General features: G+C 42.2%; 2 protein-coding genes across 2 annotated transcripts in view; both read left to right on the forward strand.

Annotated features, from left to right (window-relative positions):
* Positions 1-792: 792 nt before the first annotated feature.
* On the forward strand, positions 793-7065 carry LOC123748741 (mucin-2; the record flags this gene model as incomplete). The annotated part of the gene is given in 1 exon segment (XM_045730888.2): positions 793-7065. A coding segment is annotated over 1 exon segment (2507 nt), but the record flags the coding sequence as incomplete, so codon positions are not given.
* LOC123753055 (uncharacterized) overlaps positions 6238-13462 on the forward strand; it is a 37130-nt gene continuing 29905 nt past the window's right edge. Inside the window, exon 1 of the mRNA XM_069315579.1 lies at positions 6238-6246. Within this exon, the coding sequence (XP_069171680.1) occupies positions 6238-6246 (9 nt within the window). The remainder of the gene's footprint in view (positions 6247-13462) is intronic.

A 13462-nucleotide genomic window follows, 5' to 3' on the forward strand; every position in this document is an offset into this window, starting at 1 on the left:
TAATGTGCTTGTGAGTTAGAGTGTATTAACTATACATCAGTGTTGGCTGTTAGCGCCTAGTTGGCGAGCAGCGGCAGGTCTGAATTGCGCTAGTCAACCCGCCAGCCAGCCAGCCAGCCAGCCAGGATAGGGCGGCCGCCAGTCGCTCCCACCAACTCGTCCCAATGGTCGACTCAAATTAAACGATAATTAACCGTGTTACTTGATTAATTCATTGTGTATTATCACTGAAATTATGGGTATATTGATCGCATCTAGAAAGTAGTTGGTATGGGAATCTTAAATGCGGTAGTGGAACGGTGTTCGGGTAGAATGAAGGCGAAGCCGAGGCTGGTGGTGGGGGTTGGGAGGCGGCGGGAGCCCGGCCTCTTTACCTACTTGTGTCTCCGCCACGCAACTCAGGCCCCCGCAAACTACACTTTTTTATATATTATTGAAATTAACGCTTTAATACTTGTAATTTTTGTTATTTCTAATATTGCTCATATATTTAATGATGTATCCTACTTGTATGCTAAATTTCAATAATAATATACTAGACTTTGGTCAGAAAATTCACTTGTCTGTGTTAATATAGTATTAATTGGAGGCAAATATTTGTGGAATAAAGCTTCTCAGTTTTGTATACATCAGAATATAAGTTTACATGTATGTAATTAATACAGGTATTGATGTCTTTAGTTAACTCACCCATTGACAGTGTTGGTGGGAATTTTGTAATATTCTCTTTAGCAATATTGATATTATTGTCACGTTGAGGTGAATGTATAATAATGTTTTGTGTTTTTTTTCAGGGGCACTCGAAAATGGGGCTTCCTCGAGCAAGCGGCAAGCGGCGGTGGTCTGGTGAAGACTCTGCTGACGCCGTACCTGCGGCCAAGGTGATGTGCACCTCGCCGCCCCACGCCCTCTGCGCTGAGGACGTGCTGCACCACCCCGCCCTCACCCACGCCCATGCTTCCACGCCCGCCCACGAGTGCGAATTGACCACTCCGGCGGCAGTGACTGATGCCGACGAGACCTCCACCAGTCTGACGGAGGAGGAGGACCACATCGCCTCCTCGAGCAGCACCTGCGACCATCACTCACAAGAGGACCATTCCTTCACCGAGTCCGAGGACGACGAGTCCATGGACGAACGTGATGACTTTATTGATGATGAGGAGGACAAGGACTCCGGGTTTATTGATAGCAACTCTATAGACAATTCTTCTGACGATGAAGTGGAAGGAAGAGTGATACCATCGGACTCGTCAGCCTCGTCCTCCACCCTCACTGACGCCTCCACCGTGGCCTCCACTTCCCTTCAGTTGTCCCTCTCGCAAGTTCTCCCTCCTCCCTCCTCAGAATTTTTAATAAGTACTATCTGCCCTGAAAACAAGGTTAACACTATCTGTACCGCTTCCCCTTCTCCTGTCACCATCATCACACCTAGCCCAGTATCACCAGTCACCATTCTCTCATCTACCCCATCATCACCAGTCACCATCACCTCGCCAACACTCTTGCCTGCAGTAACCTTCCATACATCTACTTCATCATCCCATACCATCACCGACTCATCTCCTTCATTGTCAACAACGATTCATGCATCCGATGCCACCTCATTGATAACTATCCACGCCGCCTCCCCATCATCACCAGTACCCTTCTCTCCGATATCTACCTCACCCACTTCTACAATGTTTCTTTTAACAGCTGTGTCGACCATGACCACATCAACTACTACCACTACTACTACTGTTACTACCAGTGAGGAACGACTTCCTGGGACCTTGGTGAATGATGCAAGTGTCACCACTGTCACAGCAACTCAAACAGGTACAGTGGTGACAAGTGCATACCAGGGAGCGTTATCTTCCTCGACGTACGATTCCCACTCGTACCCATACCCTACTGAGACCTATCCATCACGACCTTCTACTCCTGCTGCGTGGGAGAGCTGTAACTATTATGATGGATCTCAACCCAATACAAACAAGTACATGGAGATCTCGCCCAGCAAGTCAACCACCAGTCAGTCAATTCAGTGTGATGAAAATGGCAAGTCATACCTGGAACTGGGAAGTGCCTCTCCATATACTCACACATACTCCAGTGACTGTGGCAATTATACGACGTCACCCTCTAATTACCCTTCGCAATCTTACAATCAAACCTACACCAGTCCTAGCTCCTATGGCCAACCAAATACCTATTACAATTCCAGACAAAGTTATAGCCCAAATCCCTATGCCTATCCAAGTAGTGAAAACTATGCTAATTTTGAGGGAGAGAATGGATGCAGTTACGGTTATGGTGCAAATACCAATACTTATGGTAATGCACGAAGTACTCTGCCACCTTCTCGTGGGCCTCCACGATGTATGTCACCATACTGTGACCCAACAAGAGGGACTGCAAGACCTTCCTGTTATCACCAACAAAGGCTGTCAGTGCTCAATGTTTCCATGTACAAATTGAACAGATTTCGACAATTCCCAGACCCCAGCCTTCATCGTTCTGTGCTCATATGTAACACTTTGAGACACATAGAGCGTGAATTGGAGGCAGAAGGAGTTAGTGTTGCCACTATTTTAGCACACTCACATGCCCATGCTGCTCATTCACATCTACAAGGATCTACACCCAACCCAGGAACTCCTCCATGCCCAGAGCCCATGCCGTCCTCGCCGCCACCTTCTCCTGCACCATCAGAGGGCCCTCTGCCTTCCATGCATGCCCCTCTTGTAGGCTCCCCACTGGCAGCACCTGTGTCTCTGCCTCCGTCCACACCTGTCACGCCCTCTCCTGTCAATCACTACAGTACTGCAGTACCCACTGTCCAGTATCCTACTGCACAGTACCTGCCTGCTGAGCATTCTCCAGCTTATGATGGCAGAGAAACTGTTCACATGCGCCCCTATTCAAGTCTGCCTTCCAACAACCACCATAGTGAGGTTGGTGAAGGGCCCTCAGGTGTGGTGGATAGTGAAGCAGAGCCTGAGGATACCCCACCACCTTCCACCCCTCGGCCCCCGCCACTTCCACCAGAGGAGCGAACTGATGCCATCAACTGGTGCTCGGTTTTAAGTCTGTCCTCCCAGACTGACCTGGACTCTATGAACAATAATGAGTATGGTGACTGGAGTGGTGAAGGTAGTTCTGAACTGGACTATAATCGCCCAGATGATGCGCCGCCCTGGAAGTTGCCATCTCTTAGTGCCGATGATGTGCTCAAGTCTTTCCCTGAGGCCTCTAAAAGACTCGAAGCCAATGAGGATCTCGATTCTATTATAAATGTCTTAGTTGGCTCTTAGCATTTAGTGTAGACTAAATAATTGTTACTTCATTCCAAAGGAATCAGTGTTCAGGTTCTGCCGCCATGCTGGCAATAAGAGTACATCGCAATCCAGTGCATTTGTGGACAACCAGACTTTGCTCAACGCCTGGCTGGCACCGTGGTCCATAGGTCCAGTAGCCAGTCGCGCCCTGTGTCCCAAGGGTGCCGACTTATGCCGCATACACCAGGCCAGCCGCACAGTAGCACATGGCCCACTCCTCAGGGCAGAGGCACGCACCTCAGGCACACATCACACCGGCTGACTCAAGTGAAGCTTTACCACTCACACCTGGAGCGGTTATGTGTCGGCTACCCCTTTGATTAAGGTTACGAAGTGTACCTGCATATAAATACAGTAATTAAGTTCTCATTAATGTAACAGTGGCAATATATAAGGTTCCGTACCAGAGTTTTAGGCAATTAATTGCCAAAAATATTTTTATGCTTGATTATTCAAGATATATTTCAGTGCTGATTTTCCTTGTGGACAAAGGTGCTTATATTCAGTTTTAAATATATTTTGATTTCACTTAGTTATTCAGACATTTTTAATCTCAAGAGCGGTTGTGTCTTAGTATCTTTCAGTATTTACCATTATATTATTCTGCATTGAGGAGTCTAGTGTATGGAGTAAGCTGCTGATAATTGTGTATTGACTGCTCTGGCCCACCTACAAGTTCAAATTGTTCATATTATTTTGAGACACTGCAGTTCTCATGATGTCACATGATGAACTGTATTAGGCAGCATAACAGTGTCTACCCAGTGTTCCACACTAGGGTCTAAATATGTCACCATTATCAATGAGTTTTTCTTTTGGTGCCAATGGGAATTTCGGCTTGTTCATGCCAGTTACTCACTTGTAATTTTCAAACAAATATTTGTTAGAAAATATTGTATGAATTAAACATTGGTTCATAAGAGAGAGACAAAAAAAAAAGAATTGTGCCTGGTATTAGTAGGTTGTGATTCCCTGCTTGTTATTTTGATCTCTGGTGATTTTATTGTAGAATGACTCATTGATTCTAGTCGTGGTGATCGCCATAGACAGCCGTGCACATGCCACCAAGGAGCAATTAAGTGCAACACAAAACTGTTTCTTTTCTTTACTCAATCTGATATTAATCAATTTTAAAGGTCTCCTGATCAGTTACCTTGTGGCTACCACTAGACACAAAATTCAGTCACTTATGTCTTCCTAATTTTCAACATTTTCATATTCTGTTAAAATACTTTTGTATTATCCACATATATATTTTTTTTATTTTAAATGAGTACATGCTATCAATTTTTAATAATTGAGACATTATATCTGAAAAAGCTATAAGACAATTATTTTACAATGTGAGCATATTTTCCTGTATTGTGAATATTTCTGTATGAGTTGCCTCCTTACAGAACAGCCAGTCAGTATCAGGTGTGTGGGTGGGGTGTGTGGGCATGTGTGTGGCTGGGTGGGGAAGGTAGTCCTCTTGCTAGGTGCCCACACTCATGCCCCAGCATGACTTGCCCACACCCATGCTGGCTGGCTGCCCACTTCTGATTCTCGTCATGTATGTCTTGATAGCCACATGCCGATCATCGAAACTGTATTAAGTGAAGCCAGCAAAGCCCAGCAGTCTAGTGCTCTACCAGGAGGCAGCACAAGTGTACAGTACAATGGCTCTGCCTTAACAATAATGGTTATTAGTTAGATAATCTGTAATTAAATTGGCTGTGATCACCTAAGGAAGGTCCCTTAAGTGTAAGCTGAGTGATATATGACTTCGGTTGTGCTCTACTCAAATTCTCAACCTCTGACTACTCTTTGTGATACAATTGCTCAGAAGTACAGTTTATAGTAGAGTAAACAGCAGAACCACTTAGATTCTTTGTAATGCAGTTATAATTTTGTGAGCCCCCTGCTTTCTGTATGGCCTGAATTTTTATCAACACCCCATCAATTCGGTTCCCATTTCAGACTGTCTCACAGTGGCTTGGTCACAAATACACCTACATTTTTTAACTATTTGCATAAAATTGAGCATATGTTTTCAGTGTTACACATGACATTTGATTCCCAAAAGTGAAAGTGGTTGGATGCCGTTCCATCATTTTGTCCTAATATTCTAGCTCTTCCTGTGTTCTCATTTCCCTTCAGAGTGCTATAAAGTCATACTGACTTGTGCTTTGTCCTCACAATTACCACACCCTACCTACCTTCATTGTTGCATATTTAAGCAGAATCCTTCACATGCACATGTACTCTGATACTTTACTGTTTATATTAATATTTATAACCATTGACTCCAATGTGTACATTGTCATAAACCCCAGTATACACACAGTCTTACTAACAGGGTATTGGCCCCATAATACTGGTTACCTGATACATGCTGGACACTAGTACCAATCATTTCCCCATATGCCATTTTCATGCAAGTCAATGACAAAAATGCGTAATTCTTCAAGTCTCGTTTTAAATAATTTGACTGTTTCACATTAGAGTTTTTTAATACTAAAATTAAAATATTAGTTTAATTTTTAGTGATTTATACATTTATAATTGTAATCACATCAAATAGTATGGTACCCAACCTTCCCTATAGTATCCACATAAGTATCCACATAATACACTAGCATAGTACCCCCGTATGCCTTAAATGATCTTAGTAAAAAAAAAAATACCATGGTACACACATAAGCTCTACATTTGAATCGCCTACACTACCATGATAGTTACATTACCACAGTACCCAGATATGGCCGACACTCGTTGGTATACTGACATACTGGTATACTGACACTCGTTGGTATACTTATAAGGTATACTTACCTCACGTGCTATCACTCCTCTCCATACACCAAATTACATAGAAGCACCCATGCTGCAGAACACCTACACAACCACGACCCACCTGAGGCCCACTGCCGGCATGGCTCGAGTGAGCTTGAGTACATACATTCAATTATTAATGGGTGGGTAAAAATGATGGTGGTGGGAGGTAATGGGGCAGTCGTCCCCCCCTACTTCCCCCACCCCACCCCCCTCTTCCTTCCCCCCCGCGTATTGATTAGCACACGACACGGCACACCAGAGCCCGGCCTGGCCTCCCTCAGCACCACAGGGGCTACCGTCAGTAGTAGACATTGTATAACCTCACCCACCACGACACAAGACAAAAGTTGTTTCCTTGCCACATACACCACATCCCTCTTGTGTCAAACGGCACCAGGGGGGTAAAGTAAGACCCTTTTGTGAGACAGTAGTGTAAGGAAGAGCGGCGTGTTGCATGGCCATAGTGAAGTAGTGGGGGCAGGGAAGGCTCAAGGGATAGCGGACAGGGCTGGCTAGCAGGCTTCACTTGAGGGCGTGTGGGCGCCGCTACCCGCCCACACGCCACCATAATTACCTGTGATCCTCCTCACTTAAGGATGACCTAATGGTTATGGTAATGAATGGGTTTAACAAGAGAATAAAATATGTATAATTATGTTGACTGCTGCATTGTTGTTGTGGCAGTACAGCCCCAGAGATGTACTTACACTAGAGTCATTTGTTCTATAAAGCTGAAGGGGAGAAGCAAGCCAAAGATATTTTCCGTATGAGAAAAATTGAGGTGACAAATAAGTTTTGGCAGTTTTCATAGATGGCTTTATGAAGCAAATGAAGTGTATTTTATATAGATTTTGTGTATATATTTATTATATGTAAATATCTGTAAGTAATGTCAAAATGATAAAGCAATAAAAAATCAAGTGTCTTCTATATTTTTCTGTCCCGTTCTGCAATCTCACGATAAGAATAAAAATACAAATTTTAAAATTATATCGAGAAGTATATTATAGTTATAGCAACTATTGTGCATTTGTTATACATCTCTGTACAAATGCAGACATCCCGTGTATAAAACTGACACCATAGTCAGCTGTGTTGACAACGGTTACTGGTCAGTAATGAGCAAGAGGTCGCAGGCGCTGGACCGGACCAAGGCGCCGCAACACTTAAACATTCTGCCATGTTTGGAAGTCTCTAGCAGCAGCAGCAGTCAACATTTAACAGGCGTCACAGCCTAGTTGAAACATCCAGGCAATTAGGGTACGTACTCTTGCAAGCATGATGGTGCATCAGCTGTGAGACTGGCCACCGCTGACGCAACAGCCTAATCCATCATGGCCTCCACCCCCTCCCACCCCTAAATGCATTCACGATAACATAAATATAATATGTTTATGGGCGTCACAAAATAAGATTTTAACACAAGATTGTAACTTACTTAGCTAAATGAATTGTGGGGTTCAGTCCCTGAGCCCATTATAACTCTGTAACCCTTTCCACTACCGCCCGCAAGATGGGTATGGGGTGCATAATAAATGAACTAACACAAGGGATATATATATACGCATATAGAAAGAGAATTTAAGTCTTGGGACTAAAGTATACATTAGGAAGCCTATAGCCATTTTGCCCAACGCCAAACTAAAACTTAGCATATTATGAAAGTATATTCAAGTTTACCGAATGACGTAGCTGTTTAGGCTATTGTAGAGGTTTAATATTAGTTAACATACTGTTTTGTTCTTTATCTGTGATATGTGTATCAGCAATTGTACACATTTGATGATAAAATAGAATGTTTATAATAAATATAAAATCCCTACTAAGTGAAAAGAATGGTTTGGTGTTAGGCTTGAAGTCTATCAACCGCGAACAGGGAGGGGGAGAGGGGGGAGGCAATTATAAATAAATAAATAAATAAATATGTTTATTCAGGTAAGGTACTATACATACAAGTGATGATACATTAATGGATTGATATATAGATAGAGCTAGTACATACAATGCCTAAAGCCACTATTACGCAATGCGTTTCGGGCAAGGTCAATTAACACCACTGAATGGTTCAAAGTGTGTGAAGGGTCTGTGGTCCAGTTGTGGGACTACCGGAGCATATTCAGTACTACACCATGTCAGTTGTACACCAGAGCAGGGCGTGTATGTAGGATAGATGCCTTCGGAACACGCAACTCGTCCTCTACCCAGAGGCAAAAATACCTGAACACCATGCTGCCTTACCGCTTTCTTGATAATTGCTTAATATGCTAATATGTCGGTATATGACTTAATACATTTGGCTCCCGGTAGAGGATATGATGTTTCATACGGTGTAAACTGTTTTTGTCTCATAGAAATTAATATTATACATCTGCATTGTGCATAGACCTTAAGGTTTTATTAGGTTGATTTTGAGGATTTACATGTACACGAATTGAATGAACACGTTTTGAGTCATAGCGATGGATCGAAGAGTCAGGATTAACAACAGTTTTAAATAACAAAAACAAAGAATCATTGACTGGGTTAGTCCATATTTTATTTATTGCATCAAACCAAAGGTATCTCGGGTTTACAACGTGTTTGTCAAATATTGACATTAAAAACTCTGCAAGTCATTTCATTTAAAATATCATGTTCGAAGCTATGACTCAAGAGATGGTTTATTGTATTTCAGCCTGTACTGTAAACAAATTAATTCAATGTAACCAAAACACCTTACCTAAGCTTATCTAAACCTATGACAAATTTCGAGAGGAAGATTAATTGCCATATTTCGTATTTACATGTAACCTTTGTGAACGATGATGCTCATTCTGGTTACTCAGTGTCAGACATTTATAGACCCGAGTGCCAAACACTTCAACACTTATCCTGGTGCCTCTTGGTGATTAAAACACGTCAATGTTAATCACTGACGAGGTACCAATGGTAGTCATTGATGAATATGGTGCAAAGAACGTGCATCATATCTAAACGATAAATAAGTATATAAAAATGATGTACTAAGGTTAACTAAACCATTGAAGGTTAACTGCCAATAGCAATCACTGATCGTCGAGAGGTCACTGTTTACTAGGCGTTGCATTCGTCCTGGAAAAAAAATAGAAGAAAACTTAATTATGGAAAACAAAACAGTGTATATGGTGATAGTGAAAGCACGCACAGAGCTGTCAGGTTCTAAATACAAGCTGAAAATACAACATTCGTAACAAAAAAACCTCTCGCCAACTGACGGAAATCTAATGTATCCCCATCCCTTCCTAATGTATTACATCACCGGAAGCCTCTTTGAATATACATAATGAAAAATGGTTTTACTTACCAGGAATAACTATATCATTATTCAAATTTCACAATCGGTCTGTCAATCAATGGATGTAATCCCATGATGATCCAGGCAGCAACATTACAGCAGGTGGCTGTTTCCGGCCTGATCTGTTAACAAGTGCATTTTGCTAGATGCAAAACGCCCGAAACGTTTTGCATCATGCCCGAAACGCTGCGCGTGCTAGTGGCTTTACAAGACTGTAATTACCATATTTGTATCCTCACATTCCTTATGTACATTCTTGTATATGCATAAATAAATAAAATAAATAAATAAATAAGATATCCAGCTTGGCACAGGACATCTCTGCCACCTTGGCAAAGAACAAACTTGCCCGTGATGTCACACCACGGGTTCGAAAATAGCGAGGTACGAACCAACGCACCTTGCAGCACTACGCGTGTGACCTAAATCTCCTATAAGCATTGGTTGGTTAAATGTTGGGCAGAAAGCTGTCAATATATTAGCTTACTGACTAAGCAACAAGTATACTTTAGTTCTGATTATAGCTCAGGATTAAAGTATACTCTTTAGTGAATATACAGAGAGTTTGTCACCACATCATATCCACGGTGTGGCTGTGCACATCATCATACCCATGGTGTGGCTGTGCACATCATCATACCCACGGTGTGGCTGTGCACATCATCATACCCACGGTGTGGCTGTGCACATCATCATACCCACGGTGTGGCTGTGCACATCATCATACCCACGGTGTGGCTGTGCACATCATCATACCCATGGTGTGGCTGTGCACATCATTATACCCACGGTGTGACTGTGCACATCATCATACCCACGGTGTGGCTGTGCACATCATCATACCCATGGTGTGGCTGTGCACATCATTATACCCACGGTGTGACTGTGCACATCATCATACCCACGGTGTGGCTGTGCACATCATACCCACGGTGTGGCTGTGCACATCATCATACCCACGGTGTGGCTGTGCACATCATCATACCCACGGTGTGGCTGTGCACATCATTATACCCACGGTGTGGCTGTGCACATCATCATATCCACGGTGTGGCTGTGCACATCATTATACCCACGGAGTGACAACAGCACATTATTGAGCCCAGGAACTGGACCCTATTAATTTTTAGCTAAGCACATTGTACACATTGTAGTGTTACTGGACTACATACAGGATTTACAGTAAATAATGTTGAGATATTTGCCACATATTTTAAATAATTCGTCATTATGGATGAAGTATTTGGACGTTTCTGAAATATTTGTTAAATATTTTTTTTAATGTAATCTCCCCATCACACTGAATTACACAATAATTCAGTGTTGAAATAACGCCTCATATATGGTGAGATTTACAAGAAATATGTGTAGCCTGGTAGCCTAGTCTTATATGGCGTAGCCTACAGCTCAGTAACGGATGTTTGATGAGCGTCTTAATGCCATCATAGCTCTGGGGTTATAGATGATAAGCAGGTGTGCTTGTGGGTAAGTATTGAGGCTGCTTAGTTAAAGTTTAGACAGCTGGGTGGATAGCCCTTCGGATTCGTAGTCCTGAGGTTCCGGGTTCGATCCTCGGTGGAGGCGGAGACAAATAGGCAAAATGTTTCTTTCACCCTGATGGCCCTGTTAGCTTGCAGTAAATAGGTGCCTGGGAGTTAGACAGCTGCTACGGGCTGCTCCCTGGGGTGTGTGTGTACCAAAAAGGAGGCCTGGTCGAGGACCGGGTCGCGGGGACGCTAAGCCCCGAAATCATCTCAAGATAACCATCAAGATATAGACCACAGTAAAGCTACGAGAAGTCTTTACTGAAGGCCACGTTTCGTATGTGTCAAATTGAATAAGTTTTTCTGGTATAAATTTAGCAAGTGTGGCTGCATTATTATATTTTTTTTGTTACCCTCTTAGATGAAGTTGGAGATCTTAACAACTGGCTATATACATTATGTATTTACGCATGTAGCTTAGCCTAACATTTTAAAAGCACTACGATCACCTTCTGTGGTTGTTCTATGGAGGACAGAAGAAAATGTATATATGCTGGTTAGCATATATGGGTAAATGTGTGGCCACGTCTGTGGTAGAAAATAATAATAATACAAAAAAACTTCTTTTCTATGTTAGGTTTTGCCATTATTTTTTTTATATAGTCCTCTAAAAAGCTACTAACTTTGTTATTTTCACAGTTCTTTATTTGTTTGTAACTATTTAATTTATGGGAATTATTGCTATTAGAGTTGAACACTGTTTATTAAACTGTATTCGGTTGCAACATTGAATGACAGTGTCATTTTGTTTGTGATTTCTTAGCTGCTGGAATTGAATACAGTTCAGTAAATAGTGGTTGACGGAATGTCCATTTGGTCGTTCACAATATTTGCACTTTCTTTTTTTTGCTGTAGTGTTGATCTTTTTTCGATCTGGCCAAGCGTATGCGTAGCCTAGTCCCACTGTTTGTTCTTTACCCCGGTGCTGTAAGTGCTGAAGGAGAGCTGACTGTACCCGATAACATCTCTGTACCCCCGCAGCTGATGCAGGGTATGGTACATAGGGCTATCTATCCTTCGATTACGAAGGATAGATAGCCCCGATCACTGTCATTTGCCATGGGTTCAGTGAGTTTGATTGCTTGGAAACGTGTTGGCAACAAATGTGCTTGTCTAGTTCTCATCGTCTTTTAGGAGTTGTCTCCTAAAAGACGATAAGAACTAGATAAGTTGATGCTCTTGATAAAGCCTCGTCCAATAGCTTTCCAGTCCTCTTTGAATTTTAAGTGTACAGGCAGATGATGAATTATACCTATTGCACATTGAGTTTGCTAGAGAGTTTGATCAAAGATGCGTGCTGGTTGAAAGTTTGTCACTATTCTAGTTGTTTATTCTGATTTACTTCCTCCTCCTTGCTTATTTTAGAATCTATATCACTTGTTCTTATACTTCATCCGTTGACTAATTTTTGTATACTCCACCAAAGAGATTTTCAATTTAGTTTTACGTCAGCATTATAAAACCAGCAGTTGTGTTGGGTTGGTCGAAGGTTTCTGCAGAGATATTGACAAAGTCTTATTTGATTTTGTCTAGCTAGTCGTGAGGCTCATAAGCCTCTTGCTATTCTTATAATGTTTTAATAAGGTACAGTTTAATTTGGGAGCGTTCCATCTCGGTAATGGTCTGGGCTTTAAAGGGTTTTGCTATGTTTACCTGCGTCAGGATAGCGTTATGGTCATTGGCAAGATCATGTTCGCGAGGTTATCCTATCTCTGACTGACAGTACAAATGTTAGATTTAATCGGCTTCATTTGGTATGAGTTTGCTTGTTTGGACTGATAAGTTCAATATATGGCGTTTCAGTGTTAACTATGTGGGTTCCTGCTGCATTGTGTGTGGCAGTTCTCGCCGTGAATAACATGTGCTTGGCGTTGAAGTCCCTCTCCAGTGGTTATGATATCCATTTACCTGCTCTAGTAATGTCGTGATGTCTAATTTGGCTTTAAGGGGATTGTAACTGTTGTATGTTATACTATTGCGGTTGGTAGTGGTGATGAGAGATGCTGTTTATCTGGAATCTTATTTGTAAACGTATAGTGGTCTTGTGTTACTCTGGTGTAATGTTCATTGTTTAGTGGCTGGTGCAGTCACTTCCTCCAACACTTTGTTTTGAACATTTGCAATTATTAGCGGTGCTAATGAGTCTTGTATTGCTGGGTCATCTCGTGGAGTTAATTGTGGAGATAGTTATTGCGTTCATTTCCGGCAGTTAATCTTTGGTTATTCTGTAGATGTACTTGTAGATTCTGCGGTTTCGTATCTTGTGGGCGTGCTTCCTGTTGCTGGAAGGGTAATGGACTAATTCAGATGATGAGTCACAATAACGTGGCTGAAATATGTTCGCCAAACCACACACTAGAAAATGAAGGGACGACGACATTTTGGTCCGTCCTGGACCATTCACAATCGACTTGAGAATAGTCCAGGACGGACCGAAACGTCGTCGTCCTTTCATTTTATAGTGT

This window comes from Procambarus clarkii, chromosome 81 (assembly GCF_040958095.1).
Source record: "Procambarus clarkii isolate CNS0578487 chromosome 81, FALCON_Pclarkii_2.0, whole genome shotgun sequence".
NCBI classification, from domain to species: Eukaryota; Metazoa; Arthropoda; class Malacostraca; order Decapoda; family Cambaridae; genus Procambarus; species Procambarus clarkii.